Genomic DNA, 17,815 nt, shown 5'->3' on the forward strand with positions numbered 1-17,815 from the left:
TAAAAGACAAATTACATTGGGAAAGTCTGCTATCAGAGAACTCTCCAAAGTTCTGAAGAGCAATGATGTCCATCTGGAGACTAAGGTGCACCTGATATAAGCCATGGTCTTTGCAATCATTTGCTATGCATCAAAGATCTGGACAATAACTAGGGATGATAGAAGGAGAATTTATGCCCTTGAGCTGTGGCATTGGAGAAGTGCATTGAATATACCATGGACTGCAAAGAGAACAAACAGGTTTATCCTAGAGAGGGTTAAACCAGGCTGCTCCTTGGAGGCAAGGATTCTGAGGCTTCATTTTACATACTTTGGACATGTTGCAAGGAGGACCAGTCCATGGAGAGGGATGTCATGCTTGGAAGGGTTGGAGGGACAGCACAGGAGGGGAAGACCCTCAATGAGATGGATTGATTCAATGACTAGAGTAATGGGGTAGGTGTGTCAGAGACAAATATTGGTACAGGATAGAGCAGTGTTTACGGCTGTTGTCTATAGGGTCGCTATGACTTGTGGGCGACTCGACAGCACACAACAACAACAACAACATCTGCAATCAACTGAAATTCATTAAAGAAGTAAAATCTATCAAATGGGGAAATGACAGCCTCTTCAAAAATGGTGGTGGCAAAATTGAATTGTTACCTGCAGAAAACTGAAGCAGGATCCACACCTCTCACCATACAGAAAAATCAACTCAAGATGAATCAGATAGACGTAAGGCTATAACCCATAAACATCAGAAGAGCCAAAGTGGGACCAAGTTTAGAAATCCTAGCCTACAATATAAAGATGCTGCCAAATACAGCCAGAACTATACCACAAGGAGAAGATAAAATTGCTGAATGTGACTTTCTAAAGATTAAAATCCAGTGTGCATCAAAACTTTTCCCAACAGGGTGAAAAGCAAACCTACTGACTGGGAAAAAGTATTTGGCAATACCATCTCAGACATGGATTACATAACAGAAATTTACAGAATCCTACAAGGTCTCCACAAGAAAAAGACTGATAACACAATTACAAAATGTGCAAAAGACGTGGGAAGCCTTTTCACAGAGAAGACATTCAGATGTCTTCAGATTCAACAGACAAGTTGAAGAAATTCTCCAAATCACTCTCAATGAGAGATGCAAATCAAAACCAAATTGAGATACCATCTCACTCCAGTAGTTGTTTAATAGGACAACAAGCAATAAATTTTGGAGAGGGAGTGGAGAGAAAGAAACTTTCATACATTGTTGGTGGGACTGTAAAATGGTTTAACTACTCTGGAAGGCAGTTTGGTGTTTCCTCAAAAAGAACATAGAACAAAGAAATTCCATATGATCCAGTTCTTCCACTCATAAGAATATACCTCAAGGAAATTAGAACTGAAATACAACTGGAGATTTGTTTATCAATATTCATAAGAGCATTATTAACAATTTCAAGAACATAGAAATAGCCCAAATGTCCAATCACAACTGAATGGATTCAGCTATTGTGGTACAGTCTCAAAATGGAATACTATGCAGCATTCAGGAACAGTGATTTTGAAAATTACTGCATAACTTGGAAGAGACTGAGGGCATTATGCTAAGTGAACTAACTAAGTCTTGTTAAGGACAAATACTGCATAAACTATTATTGTAAAAACAGAAGAATAACTAGTGAAGTGTATAGAAGGTGTAGGAATAGAAGGAAGAGGATAGGCAGGTGTGAAATCATAAAGGCACACAGTTTGGTAGGTTGAGGGAAAAGGAGGGTAAAGGAAATGGGAAAGATCCAGTGGGGATCTGAAAAGACAAAGTAATGATAGGTATGATTTAATGATGATTAATTTTATAAAACATAATGAGAGTAATTGTATGAAACAGTGTGAATGAAGGATAGCGTGAAATACAATTATGTGAACTTTGTATGCAAACCAATGTAAAATTTTTAAAAATTAAAAAATAATAATATAAAAGAAAGTCAAGAGAAATAAATTCCATCTTTAATGAATCTAAAATGAGAAGTGTGCAACAAACAGGAAGTGTCAAACTAAATGTTGCTGTTATATGGATTGATATCACATAGATAGGGCTCAAGACCAGCATTCTTTCCTAATCAATCTAAACTCTTGACTGAGTCTAAGAAGCACTCAGGGTATATTTTTTATTTAAGATTTCATTTAAAAAGTTGTTCTAAATTAATTGTTTCAGTAGTTCATTTAGCCACAATGAGTCCAAGGATGGACTCTGTGCGAATTTAAAATACTTTCCTACTGTTTTCCTTTTAAATCAACATTATTTTATATAATCTTTAATAAAAAATGTCCAGAAAAGGTAGAAGAAAGAAAAAAGTGTGTGCATAATGTTTCTGGTTGATATGGAGGCAAAACAAAAAAATGTGTGGGTTGAAAAAAGTTAAAGCAGATTATGTAACATAAGAATGATATACATACTTGTTAAAGTACCTAGAGAATATTTATGAAAATTGGTTATGTACTGAACCACTAAGAAAATAATCCTCAATAAATTCCAAAAAGTAGAACTTATGCAAATCACACATTTAAACTAGCAAAGAAAAAAAGCTGGAATCATTTTTAAAAAAATACCACTTGGAAATTTAAATATCCTCATAATTAACTCTAGTCAAAAAGGAAATCAAAGTACAATTATAGTCAATTCATAAATGTCAACAATGAAAACTCTACACATCAACAACATATGGGATGCCATTTGGAGAACAGATGGAAACTTGAGGACATATGTTTGGAATCTCACTATCCCACTCCTCAATTCTGATAGAAATGACCTAGGAAATATGAATCCAATGAAAATATTGCACAGAGGAGTGAGACTAAAACACAAGGAACTCGGAAAAATGTCACTTACCAAAATTCCAGATTGGATTCTTTTAAAGAAAGATCCTTGGGCTGACTTTTTGAAAGCATTACTAGACTTCCATTTTTAGAGCACTTTTAGACTGACAGAAAATCTTGAGCAGATAGTACAGAATTACCAAATGACTCTGCTCCCCAAGACCCTATCAGTTTGAGCTATTAACATCTAACATCACAGAGTTCTTGTAGCCACTGTTATAGAGGTGATTCTAACTCCTAGTGATCTCACAAGACAGAAATTCCCCAGACATTTCCACTTCCTAAACAACATCCCTGCAGAAACTCTCTGAACTATGATAAATGTTGATATTTGTAGAGGGGCTTCAGGCCTTTTGTTCATAAGGTCTCCTTGAGTCATGATGGATTTGAACACAATCAACAACAACATATCTTTCAAGAGTAAATTGCTACATATTTCTGCCTCCAAGTGGCTAATTTAACCACTGGCCTTTTTTGTTAGCACCTGAATGCTTTAACCACAGCACCACCAGAATTCTCTAGTGTGATTCATAAATACATGATGAGATTTATATATTATATTCAGTGAATCTATATGGATACATTACTAACTAAAGATCAGAGAACAAGAAATAGTCTTGAGAGAAGTATCTTTAGATACAAGACTAAACAGATTTCATCTCTCATTCTTTGAACATGTTGTCAGGAAATCCCTGGACAAGGACATCACATTTGGTGAAGCACAAGGTCAGTGAAATGCCCTCAGTGAGATGGACTGATAGTTGTAGTGAATGCAACTCAAGCACAGGATGAAGGATGGTGCTCAACTGGGTGTTGTTCTATTGTGTTGTACAGAGGGTCTCAACCAGTCAGAAAAATCTCAATGGCACCTAACCATAGACTTTGCATTTTAATCTCAGTAAAACTGAAGGAAATTGAGTCTATGAATTAAAGAAAACGTTATGTTTGTTGTTAAGTGCCATTGGGTCAGCTACAACTGTGAACAACAGACTAAAGCCTTGCCCTATCCTGCGCCATCATTACAATCTCCACCACACGAGTCCACTGCTACAGGCACTGTTTCAGTCCATTTCCTTGAGAATCTGCCTCTCTTTCCCTGATCCTTCACCTTTCCCAGCCTGAGGACTTTTTTCAAGGACTACTTCCTCCTCACAACATACTCAAAGAAAAACAGGATGATATAGTAACCTGTATCTGACTTGAAAATTATATGGGATAAAAGAAGGAACTAGATGAGATCAAGAATTTTAAAAATCAGGATGTCAAAGCTAAATATAAACAAAGACCAGTAAACAAGCAAATAAACATTGCTTAAAACTAATCAATGACTTGGAAGTCAGACCTGAGAAATTACCTCATAAATCAGGAGAAAAATAAAAAGTGTCTAAGATACTGAAGGAATTTAGAAAACATGGAAGGAGCAGTGGAATTTAGAAAATATAGACGCAAAGGGGCATAAATAATGTTCAAAGACACAAAGAAGAAAACTTCACAGAGGAAAACTTCAATCTATTGATTGAAAAAGCTCACCAGGAGGCAGGCAAAATTAATGAAGAGATCAGCATGTAGACAAACTCCTAATAAAAGCATTGAGCTTCAATGCAAAAGAAAATGATTAATAAACAAACAGCAAAAATAAATAAGTTACTTACAAAACCAAAACAGTTTTTTTAATATTACTTTTTGAGGAAGAAGAAATCATATCCATAAACATCTTAGGAGAAAAATCTAATGACTCAAAAATATTAATTCCAGAAAACCTACTATTTATAGAGAAAAGTAACAGAAAATGATGATTAGATATAAAAACATTGAAGAAAGAAAATTTTGAAAGTATTACAGTAAAATTGAAAAGGCTAACACTGAAAGTATTAATATGTGAAAATGTATCCGTGTGTATATATATGTCTGTATATAATTGAAATATAATTGACATAAAATTTAGACTATTATAGTATACAGCCTAATAATTTGTACTCTACTTACAAGGCTGTACTATATTTAAAAGGCTCTTTAATTCCAGAATGTTTTCATCATCTAAAATTAAATATCAGAATGTTAACAGTATTTTTTCATTCTATCCTAAAACCCTTGATAACTATTACTGTTTTTACCTCTATGTTGTTATGTGCCATCAAGTTGCCTGTGACTCATAGTGATCCTATATAAAATAGGTCTGAACACTACCCTATCCTGAGCCAGTTTCACTGTTTCATCTGACACATCTAGTCCCATTACCACAGTTTCAGTGTCATTCCATATCATTCAGTGTCTTCTTCTCCTGTGCTTTCCCTCCACCTTTCCAAGCATGATATGCTCTTCCAAGAATTGGTTCCTCCTGGCAACATACCAGGAAAAGTATGTGAGACAGAACTTTAAAATCCTTTCCTCCAAGGAGCAGTTTGATTTCTCCCTCTCCAGGAAAGAATTGCGTATTCTCTTGGCAGCCTATGGTGGGTTTAATACTCTTCTCCTGCATCACAACCCAAAGGCATCAATTCTTCTATCATCCTTAGTTGTTGTCTAACTCTCTGATGCATAGCAAGTAACTGCAAAGACCATTATCTGAATCAGGTGCATCTTATTCTCAAGACTGACATCATTACTCTTTAGCACTTTGCAAGGTCCCTGACAGCAGATTTCTCTAATGCAATTCGTCTTTTGATTTTATAAGTGCTCATACAGTGCTGACTGTGGAGCCAAGCAAGTGGAAATTATTAACAACCTTAATCTTTTCTCCATCTATCATAATGCTGCCAATTGTCGTAGTAGTGAGAATCTTTGTTTTCCTAATGTTGAGCTTCAATCCATATTGAAGACTACATCCTTGACATTCTGCAGCAAATGCTTTAGATCTTTCTCAGTTTGGGCTGCAAAGTTGTGTCATCTAACTCCAATCTTGATGCCACATTCCTTCTCATAATGCCCAGGCTCCCAAATGATCTATTCTGCATATAGAATGAAAAGATATGGAGGCAGAATGCATTTCTAACATACTCCTTTCTTGATTTTGCACCATGCAGTATAAGGACTGCTTCCCGGTTCAAGTGTAGTTTTGCATAGGCACAAAGTGTTCTAGGAGTCTCATTCTTCTCAAAGTCAGCCACAATTTGTTGTGGTCTATCCCTATTGATTTGTTTATTTTGAAAAATGTATATAAATTGTAAATGGTTTAATTCACCTTCTAAAAAGTTTCCAATTTAAGTTGTATGTGATTTCTTTTAATGGCAAAGTGATGTTTACTGTATAAATATACCACATTTTGTGTTGGTCTTTTATTACTTATAATTTTGCCATGTACTTCTATGAACTTTTTCTTTTATTTTAGACTTTCTTGAGAATATATATAGTCAGGAGTAAAATTACTAGATTATCAGGAAGACTTTCAATGGCATAGATTTCAATGACTTTCCTGAACTAACTCTCTAAAGTTTGTGGGTTTTTGTCCTGTGTGGCCATTGAAAAGTCTAACCAGTTAACTTAATGGTCTTTTTAGTCATTGATATTAGACAGAGGTATTCTTAAATACCTGGGTTCAATATAGCTCCTGGTTGTTGCAGAGGGTCTTGTTGGTTCATGCCTTTGACAACTTTACCTTAAACTTGAGGCTTGTGCACAGCCTCAAGGCTAACCAGAGGTGCCAATTTGGCTCTTTCTGTGGTCTTTTTGAGTATGTGCATAGTTATCAGCACCCAGGACTGTGTACATGGTCTTCTAGACGCCCAGGAGCATGTGAGAGCTTTGCAAAGCCTCTGTAAACAACTCATTGTTGTTATTATGTGCTGTCAAGTTGCTTGCAACTTGTAGCAACCCTAGTACAACAGCTCTGATCCCTGCTCTATCCTGGGCCACCTTATTGTCTCTCAGTCACTGAGTCAATCCATCTTATCAAGGAACTCCTGCACTCTCTCTCCACCCTCCCAAGCACGATATCCCTCTCCAAGGACTGGTCCCACCTTGCAACATGCCGAAAGTATGTCAGATGGAGCTTCAGGATCCTTGCTTTCAAAAAGCAGCCTTGTTTCACCTTTTCCAGTATAAACATGTTTGTTCTCTTAGCAGTCCATGGTATATGCAATACTCCTCTCCAGCAACACAGCTCAAGGGCATCAATTCTCTTTCTGTCATCCATAGTCATTGCCAAGCTTTCTGATGCATAGCACATATTGCAAAGACCATGCCTGTATCAGGCACACCTTAGTCTCCAGACTGACACCATTGCTCTTCAGTACTCTGGAGATGTCCCTGATAGCAGACTTTCCCAATGTAATTTGTCTTTTGATTTCCTGGCTGCTGGTACCAACAGTGCTGATTGTGGAGCCAAGCAAACTAAATCTCTTCACCATCTAGCATCTAGCCCATTGACCTAGTGATGAGAATCTTTGTTACCTTGGAACTGAGCTTCAATCCATATCAAGGCAACAGTCCTTGGCCTTCTTCAGCAAGTGATTCAGATCCTCCTCCATTTAAGCATGCAAATTTGTATCATCTGCATAATGCAGCAGGTTGCTGATGAGTTTTCCTTTAATCCTGATGCTACATTCCTTATCATAGAGCCCAGCTTCCTGGAAGATCTTTTCCAACTCGTTACACGATTTGTTATTACACAAGCTATGATTGTTGTTGTTATTAAGCTTTGGTTAGTATATTATTTTCTCCCGATGCTATTCTACATACCAAGCAGTCAACAAAGCAGTCAATCCCCTCTAATAATGTTTGGTAAGTGCCCCCCGGGAGAAGACTTTTTGCATTGGGTGGGCTCTGAACCAACCAACCAACCAACCAACCAACCAACCAACCAACCAACCAACCAATAATGTAGACTTCCATGCAAGTAGAATCTCCCAGGGAACCACCAGACATAACAGTAATTGGAGTTTTTTCTGTAACTAGATTTTTCTCTGAGCTTTACTTGTTCTATTCTCTCTGGTGGCTGCCAGACTATTTATTTTGCCTGTGAACATGAACTGCTGTTTTTGAATGGTAACGCAGAGCTGAAGAGTGAGAGATGAGACTTAAAGCATGCTAAAAAATCAACAAAATTTTCTTTTATTATTGAGATCCAGTAATTTTTCTTGAACAAATAATCCCCCAACTGCTACACGACTTTAATTTCCAGAGTTCTGAAGACTTCAAATCTGAAAGCTTCTTCCCCCTTTCTTTGTGATGTATGTGGGTTGGTTTGTTTTTTTCCAATGGCCATTTTTCTTATTGCTTTTATGGAAAAGAAAATTTGGGAAAATTTATTCAACTATTTCTACTACATCAGCAAGACATATTCCACATAGAATACTAATATTTATGGTAAATCCTGTAGTAAGAAACACATATTACTCTCATGCATAATTCTGGGTTGAGAAGATACTTGTGAACTAACAATTAGAAAACACATAAATTATAGCAAGATATGTTTTTGAAAAATGTAGCCAACTCCTAAGATGATCTTTACCTCCTGATTTCACTTTTCTGTAGAGTTGCCTAATCTTTATCAATCAATGAAGATTGAGTTGTAGGACCAAGATGGTAAACTGGAGGCAACGATTTTGACTTCTGAGGCGATTTAACAGAATGTACTATTCTTTTCATCTTGGTCTTGGATAGTTTATTCTTTGAAATAAACCAGGTGGCATGTTGTGAGGTCACCACTCATCTATCAATAACTGTCATATGGTAGTGGGCTTTTGTATTACCATCTTGCTGGAAGCACTAGTACTGGTGATACAATTGTCATTTGGGTTGCCTATCCTCATAAGGTTCTATTTGACAGACAGGAATAAAGGCCTGGAAACCTACCTCTGAAAATAAGCTAACTGAAAGCCTATGAATTTTGATAGAATGTTGTTCAATATATTGCTGGAAGATGAACCTCCAAAGTTAGAAGACATTAGAAATGTATGGGGACCACACAATACACCTTGGCATATCAATAAACATGAAGATGGCACAGGCCAGGCAACCTTTTTTTTTCTTATCCATGAAGTTATCATGAGTCAGAACTGACTCAAGAGCAGCCAACAGCAACAGGTTGAGAGAACACTGAAGAATTCCATGGAGAGGTCAACATGGAACTCAGATTGTCTGAGTAAAGGCAGCATTACCTGCTGGCTACCTGAGTAAAGCTCTTTAAACTAAATCCTCCAGCTCAGTCAAATGCTCTTTTGGATATAGTCCCAACCAATATTTGACTGAAACTTATGATAAGCCTTTAGCCAAAAATCTGTCTAGTTAAAAGGCTCCAAAATTCTTGATTTATAGACACTATGAGACTATAAATGTTTGCTAATTTAGACCACTAGATTTTGAAGTAATTAATTTCTTAGCAATTGGCTCATCCAATACGGAAATAAAAAGAATTCCTTCCAAGGAAACAGAAATTCTTAAGAGGAAATTGAATTTTTAAAAAATAAGAGGGACAACTCAAAAAAATTATCCTTCCAAAAATTTGATAGTATCTTAAATTTAAAACTGAATCTCTCCAACAAGTTGGAAAACGATCCATTTGATAAAAGGTGAGTAGCAGACAATTCTAAGGAGAAAAATTCAAATGTCAATCAATATGAGATAAAATGTACCATTTTTCTGGTAATAAATAATACAAATCAAATGTACAAAAGCCCAAAGAGGGAAGGAACATGAGGACTAAGGGTGAGGAGGAAAAAAACATCACAGAGTCTCAGGGTTTGTTGGGCAGAGGGTGGGGGTGAAGGAATTAGCAAAGTTCCATTGGGGATCTGAAAGGATGGGGTAATAATAGGCATAGATTGATGGTAATTAATTTCATAAAACACAACATATGGGAATTATTATATGAAATACAACGTGAAAGAAAGTGTGCAACACAATGTTTATGTATTGTATGCTAACCAATATAAAAAGAATTAAGAAACCAACATGAATGAATACTTAATTTTCTAAAAATTGCAAAACTTTAAAAAAATAACAGTAGCTAGTATTGGAGAAAATAGGTGAACATAATTGACAAACTTTCTGATGCTTGCTTGCCAAAATATATCCAACTGGCTCAATAAAGATTCAGAAATGTTACTTATTGCTGGAAATAGAAGAATATTTTTCTTTTTGGTGTTGCTTTTAAAAAATATGAATAATTTTCATTCTGGTTACTATTTTTAAAATTTTGTTTTGAATTATAAAAGCTTTTGGTCTTGCTGTTGCTTTTCTTTTTTTAGCATAAGCAACTATAAGAACAAAGCAAATTTGTATTTCAAGCAGTAAGTAAAATTTCTAGGTCAATATTAAGGCCTTGGACCTACTCTGACTGTGTTTTATTCAGAGAGGGAGCTCCGCGGCAGTGTTGGGGGTGGTGTGCAGGGGTAGGGGGCTGGGGAGGGGGTGGGGGGGCGAATGAGGGGTAGTTTAGAGGGAACAAGTTGTAAACTTGTTATGTAATTGTGCAAGGAAGTATTTTTTGCCTTAAAAATAATCATAAGAGCTGACTTTAGTGTCCATTTGTCTCTCTATATTGGTAAATTGCTACATACCTGCAGATAGCGGACCACTCGGCAAACCAGGTCAGGTGCCATGAAGTCTCCAGTGAATCGCCAAATGATGTCTGTCAAAATGTTAACCAGCCCTGTGAAAGAGTCTAGCCAAAACACACAATGGTTAATTACAGATCTTTTAAATTTTCAGCTCTATGGTAATGGTGGTTGGTTTAAATTGTTTTTTGTCAAACAGTCTTCTATGTGGTATAGCACTGGTCTGTGCATTTCTGCACAGAGGTAACTCGTGGTTGCTGTGATGCTAAACACTGTGGCACTGATGTGCCAAACGTAGTAATGGTTACCCATGATGGACAGTGTTTGGTGGAGCTTCCCGATTAAAACAAGTTTGGAAGCAGGAGTGGCATCCATTTCTGAAATGGCTTGCCTCTAGAAACTCTATGAACAGTGCTCAGGGCTTTTGTTCACAGGGGAGTTGTCTAAGATTGGAAGGCACTTAACAACCACAACAACAGCAATGGTAATGAAGGAAGGTGTGTCAGATAAAATTGGCACAGGATAGAGCAGGGTTTAAGGCTACAGCACCTAAAGGTTACTATGAGCCCCAGACAACTTGACAGCACATAACAATAGCAACATGGCACACTAGAAGTGAATTTTTAGTTGAGATTGTTTTTGCTTTATTGGAAACTTCTTGTAGCTACTGAGGAAAACTAAGGCAAGGTTTGGCTTTTTATCATTGAAGTACGTTATCCACTACTTGGAATATACCCCCTAGAAACAATAACTGCCACCCAAGCAGATATATGCACACTCATGTTTACTGTGGCTTTGTTCACAATAGCAAAGAGTTGGAAATAACCCAAGTGCCCATCACAAACAAATGGATAGAAAAGCTGCGGTATATTTACACAATGGAATACCACTGCATTGAAAAATAAGGAACTCATGAAATAGTCTTAAAAATGGATTGCCCTAGAGGATGTTACGCTGAGTGAAATAGTCACAAAAGGAAAAATACTGCATAATGCCACTGTTGTAAAATGGGACTGACATAGGGGTTGTGGAGGAGACTGAGAAAGAGTGGATAAATTATATACACTGCATTGAAACAGGTGTGAGAGAGAACTGTTTAAAAAGTATATATGAATAGGTATTATTGTCATGACAACGAAAGCTGCATAGTGGAGTGGACTTGGGAGGAGGTATTGTATAACAATGAAAGAATTTTTCTTTTACTTTTCCAATAGAAGAACAAACTGGAGAGGAGGGGTGGGCAGGGAGAAAAGTGCATCAGTGAATGAACGGAAATTCAAAATCTCTGTAAGTTTTCATTAAAATTAATAATAATAATAAAAGAGGAAAATAAAGTACATTATCACTGAGAAGTAACTACTTAGGAAGATTTCAGTACTGATCGAAGGAGTCATACCAATCAAATGAGCAACATTTTAAATACTAGAAAAAGTATGCCAAAGGCATCAGTCTAGTACTAAAGCATGGATTGTTTGAGAGTCAATGAGAGATAAAATTGAATACAGTAAAATATTTTCTTTTGGGATGAATTTGGGGCAGTGCAAAAGAGTAATATATTCAACTCTTAAAGGAAATATTGGTGGTTCAAGTCCATCTCTGAAAAAAGGGCCTTAGGATCTACTTCCAAAATCTCATCATTTGAAAACCCAATCAGATGTCATCATGAAGTCACCATGACTTGAAGTTTTGGGAGTTTTGTTGTTAATCTTTAGAAAGTCCCATGAGATTTCCTTTTCTACACTTTTCCCTTCTTTTCCTTTTTTTTTTTTTTCTTTCTTTGGATTTCATCCTCACCCCCTGACAATACATGGTCCTGCCTACAATTTAAGGCCACACTTTGCTTTACTTACTTCCTCTTTTCCTTTTTAACTTCTGTCTTTAAAAAGTCAAATGAATAACTTCTTAACTTATTAAATTAGTATGGGAGTTTAGCTACAAATTAACTGAGACCAATACCTGAGGCTATAATCAGAGGCTTAGAATTGTGAGCATGACATCTTCATTCAATTCTGTGTTCACAGACCATACAGGTTGTTGTTGTTATGTGCAGTTGAGTTACTTGCTACCCATAGCGATCCTATGTACAACAGCCCAAAACTCTGCTCTGTCCTGTGACAATCACACTGTCTCTGACACTCCGATCCCGATTATCCCAGTCACTGAATCAATCCTCCCAAGCATGATGTCCTTCTCCGAGGACCGGTCTCTCCTCACAACCAGTCCAAAGTATATTAGACGGAGACTCAGAATCCTTGCCTCCAAGGAGCCACCTGGTTTAACCCTTTCCAGGACAAATCTGTTTGTTTTCCTAGCAGTCCATGGTATTCTCAATACTCTTCTCCAGCACCACAGCTCAAAGGCATCAATTCTCCTTCTATCCTCCTTGATCATTGTCCAACTCTCTGATGCATAACAAGTGATTGTGAAGACCATGGCCTGTATCAAACGCACCTTAGTCTCCAGAGAGACACCATTGCTCTTCAGTACTTTGGAGAGGGCCCTAACAGCAGACTTTCCCATGGCAATGCGCCTTTTAATTTCCTGGCTACTGGTGCCAAGAGTGTTGACTGTGGAGCCAAGCAAACCAAAGCTGTGTACAATCTCAATCTCTTCACCATCCATCCTGATGCCGCCAATTGGTCCAGTAGTGAGAATCTTTGTCTTCTTGACATTGAGCCTCAATCCATATTGGAGGCTGCAGTCCTTGACAGCAGGTGCTTCAGGTCCTCTTCAGTTTTAGCAAGCAGGGTTGTGTTATCTGCATAACACAGAAGGTTGATAAATCGTCCACCAATCTTGACCCCACATTTCTCCTCATAGAGCCCAACCTTCCAGATAATCTGTTCTGGATACAGGTTGAAAAGGTATGGAGATAGGATGCATTCCTGGCGTACGCCCTTCCCAATTTTGAACCATGAAGTGTTCCCTTGCTCTGTTCTGACCACTGCCTCCTGGTCCAAGTATAGGTTTCACAATAGCACGATCAAGTGTTCTGGGATTCCCATTCTTCTCAGAGTCAGCCACAGTTTGTTATGGTCTACACAGTCAAATGCCTTTGCATAGTCAATGAAACACAGATAGACATTCCTCTGGTACTCCCTGCTTTCAGCCAAGATCCATCTAACATCAGCTACAATATCCCTAGTACCACTACCCCTTCTAAACCCAGCCTGGACTTCTGGTAGTTCTCTACTGATGTGCTGTTCCAGTCATTTTTGGATAATCTTCAGTAAAATCTTGCTTACATGTGAAACCAATGAGATTATTCTATAGTTTCCACACTCTGTTTGGTCACCTTTCTTTGGAATAGGAACAAATATAGATCTCTTCCAGTCAGTTGGCCAAGTGGTTGTTCTCCAGATTTCTTGGCACAACTTGGTGAGCACATCCAGGCAGTATCTGTTAGCTGAAATATGTCAATTGGTATACCATCTATTCCTGGAGCCTTATTTTTTGGCCATTTCCTTCAAAGCAGTCTGAACTTCTTCTTTCATCACCATAGGCTCTTGCTCATATGTTGTTTCATGAAATTCTTCTGTGTCTTCCAATTCCTTTTGGTACAGTGACCCAGTATATTCTTTCCATCTTCTTTTAATACTTCCTGGATCATTTAACATTCTGCCGAAAGCATCCTTGATTATAGCAACTCGAGGTTTGAATTTGTTCTTCAGTTCCTTGAGCTTAAGAAATGCTGAGTGAGTTCAGCCCTTTAGATTTTCTGACTCCAACTCCTTGCACATTTCATTGTAATATTTTGCTTTGTCATCCCGTGCTGCCTTTTGAAAATGTGCTATGTTTGTATAAAGATCCTCTCACTCATCCATTGCAGACATCACTAATCAATCACATCATCTAGGGTCTTTCTCAAAGCAATGCTATAAGCAATTCCAGTCAATTGATCAAAGATGAACCACTAGATTAATTATGTGTTCTCTCTGTCCTACTTAGCCACAAGATGGACTTTATACACAAATGTGATAGTGTAAAATCCAATTTAACTGGGAAAATATCTTAAAGGCATTGTGATGTTGATAAACTGTACGTTACCATGTGAAGCAATAGGCTATATAGTACTGACTCAAAAGCAATGTCTCTAGGAATTCTATATCAGATTCTACCTCAAAGTAAGATTAAATTGGTGGTGACTGTAAAGACATTGAGGAAGAGATTGAAGTCATTGTAAATTTGTAAGTTTAGAAACTGAAGACCCCGATTCCAATGTGTAGCTATGCTTGTTTTTTCATTGAAGGGACACAACAATCGAGTGCTGTTAAGTATGAGTGAATATCCTTTCTTGTGCAGAAGGTGGAAGAGCTGAGGACATACATCTCAATATCTATAATGCTTCTAAACTGGATGAGAAAAGCAACCCATGTTACATCAGAAAGAAGAAAGGTGGGTTGATTGCTTAGTGGAGTCAAAATAGCATCTTTGAACAGTAAATATAAAAAGCATTAGAGAAGAAAAATATGAGGAAACATATGTGGGTTCCTGGAATTATTCCACAGGTTTGAGGAGAAACTCCTGTGAGGAACATAGCTATTGGCAACCCCAGCTGTCACCATGGTAAACACTGAGACTCTGCTTCTGTTAGGCTATGACCAAGACTGAATACAATGTGGTACTTGTTGTTAGGCTCCACTAAATTGACTATGACTCATAGTAACCCTAGTTGTTGTTGTTGAGTGCCCTCAAGTCATGGGGAACTCATAGTGACCCTAAGAAGGAGAGTCCTCAACACTTGTGTGACTTTCATCCTCTCTCCAGGTTCATAGGGTTTCCAAGAGGCAAGCTGTTTAGGAAGTGGATGCCGCGCCTGCTTCCAAGCTTGTTTTTATCGGGGAGCTCCACCAAGCACCATCCAACGTGGATAACCATTAACACATTTGACATATTAGTGTTACAGTGTTCAGCTTCACAGCAGCCACAATTTACCACTGTACAGCAAGTGGATACACCAGGGTTATTTGACCTAGAAGAATGTTTAAACAAAAACAATGAAAAACAGCCTTCAGGTCCTTCAGTATTTTACCATCTGGCTCACCCAAATGCTGGCAAACTCTGGGCCAGAGACCCCCCAGTTCATATGGCAAGTCCGCTCTGTCGACCTCCACTTAGGACAAAAAGAAAGCCACAAGCCCCCGGAGCCTTCCATACCTGCCTCTCAAGAAGCCAGAGGCCGTGTGCAGCTGACACTAAGTATCCCAAGACACTAGGCGTAGCCCTATCCTGTGCCATCCTCATGATCTCTGACATGTTTGAGACTATTGTTACAGAAAATGTGTCACTTCATCCTTTTGAGGATCTTCCTCCTTTTTCCTTACCCTCCATCTTTCCTAGCATGATGTCTTTTTCCTCCTGACAACATGTTCCAAGTATGCGAGATGCAGTTTTGCCATCCTTTCCTTTATGGAGCACCTCGGTTGCTCTTCCTCTAAGACAAACTTGATTGTTATTTTGGAAAAAGTCAATTCCTGACTGGTAAGGAACTCCTCTTCTTGTCAGTCTGTGCTTTGGGTACCCCACTGACCTGGTTCAGATTTTTTCGTAACGGTCTTTTCTCAAAATGGCTCATAACTTAACACTCTTTCTGCCTTATTTTTCTCTTTCCTTCTCATCTATAACAGGGGTTGGAATTGTCTCATGGTTTAAAGGCTCTGCTTACTTTTGGTTCTTCCCCTTTGGCTTTTCATAGGAGACTTTAGGAGTGTCCTGGAGAATAAACAGCAAAATAGACTTTTGGGGACTGCTTGTTTAACATCTTGTTGACAAATAGAACCTTGGCCTGAGTGGTATGTGAGCATACATTGTCTTTGTTACAAGGTGACTACTCAGTTGCTAACGATTGCACTTTTGTTGATCCAGGAAACTTTCTGGGTAAAAAGGAAAACCCTATATGGTAGGTTGATCCAGATAGTTGAGAAACTAGCATATGAATAATGAGGAATAAAAGATCTTTAACTCAAAGGTGAAAGACAGGTCTCATTAAAAGCATATGAAAAGGTCCTTATCTCCTCCAGTGGGAGAGGGAACATGTTGAGAAACATATTCAAGTTCTTATAGCTGAGTCCCAGATCTTTTTGACATTTAAATATTCACCCAAGGCAGGTATGTTTTAGCTAGGTCAAGATTCAGCTTAGGGAAATTTGCAATCTCAAAACTGTAAATAAAGCACTATAATAGCTTGCCTCTGAAATAGCATGCCTCCAGAAACTGTATGAACTTGGAGAAACAATGGAAGTCATACAAATGTTCAGATTTTTTGTCTGTAGGTTCGCTATGAGCTGTCTACAACTTGACAGCATTTAACAACTACACCACCAACCTAGAGAGAGCTCTGTGAGCCTGGTGGCTAGAAAGTTATTTTACCACATCAAAGGTGGGTGATTTTAATCTGCAGCACTTAGGCCTGCTTTTACTTGGTTTTGGTCGAACACTCTTCTAAGTGGTATAGCACCGGTCTGTCCATTTTGCTGTGATGCTAAACATTGTGACACTGATGTGTCAAATGTGTTAATGGTCACCCATGGTGGACAATGTCAGGTGGAGCTCCCAATTAAAACAAGCTTAGAAGCAGGAGTGGCATCTACTTCTGAAATAGTTTGCCTCTGGAAATTCTATGACCTTGGAGAAACGATGGAAGTTATATAAGTTCCAGGTCTTCCTTTCATAGGGTCATTATGAGTTGTCTATGACTCAATAGCACTTAACAACAACAACAACATAATAATAATGATAATTTTTTTTAAAAAAACACACCTCTAGGTGGGGGCATTTGGTGGGTATCTCCATAGGCAAGATATTCAAGACTCTTAAAACTTTAGAGCTGGTAGAAGTGGCTCCCTCTGCTCAAAGCTCTCTCAGTCAGGCCTCAGGAGCTGCTCCCTGGCTGTCAAAAATATAATAAAAAAATCTCAAACTCATTGCTGTGGTGTCGGAGCTGACTCATAGCTGACCTTCCAGTGGGTTTTCCAAGGCTGAAAACAGCTCAGGAGCATATTGTCCATTTTTTCTTCCATTGAAGACAAATAAATACCAGTGTGGGCTGTCTGGGGACACACTGCATCTGCTAATTGAGGAAAGAGTTTATGCCAAAAGGAAATGCAGGTATTAGAGAGTATGTTTCTCTAGGAGTTGCACATTACCAGACTGAAACATTAGACTGTATAAGTACAAAGTTATCAACTTAGAATTACTTGTAATAAAATAATGGATCTAGATTCCTAGGACACTGGATTACTTCTAGCATGCTCGTAGATATTTGGAGGAAATGATGGTAGTTCCTAAACAAAACGAAAATACTTTCACTGCTTATGTAGGGAGTGGAGTAAAGAATAAAAAGGCTAGGAGAAATACACTTGCTGTAATTAGTGTGTTATATAAATCTAGAATGTCTATTAGAGACCTGAAAACCTAACTAGATTAATGTTGACAGATTAAAAATGTATTTATATAATTCATTTTATTTAAA

At 37.9% G+C, this 17,815-nt stretch overlaps 1 protein-coding gene across 2 annotated transcripts in view; it reads right to left on the reverse strand.

The window, feature by feature from the left end:
• LOC102848666 (neuropeptide S receptor-like) overlaps positions 1–17,815 on the reverse strand; it is a 304,971-nt gene that overhangs the window by 89,956 nt on the left and 197,200 nt on the right. Inside the window, exon 3 of one of the 2 annotated variants that reach the window (XM_006887597.1) lies at positions 10,348–10,451. The exons of the other annotated variant lie outside the window; for it this stretch is intronic. Within the exon in view, the coding sequence (XP_006887659.1) occupies positions 10,348–10,451 (104 nt within the window). The remainder of the gene's footprint in view (positions 1–10,347; positions 10,452–17,815) is intronic. 2 annotated transcript variants of the gene reach the window in all.

Source organism: Elephantulus edwardii, unplaced genomic scaffold, assembly GCF_000299155.1.
Source record: "Elephantulus edwardii isolate Elephantulus edwardi_28Jun2011 unplaced genomic scaffold, EleEdw1.0 scaffold00059, whole genome shotgun sequence".
In the NCBI taxonomy this organism is placed as follows: Eukaryota; Metazoa; Chordata; class Mammalia; order Macroscelidea; family Macroscelididae; genus Elephantulus; species Elephantulus edwardii.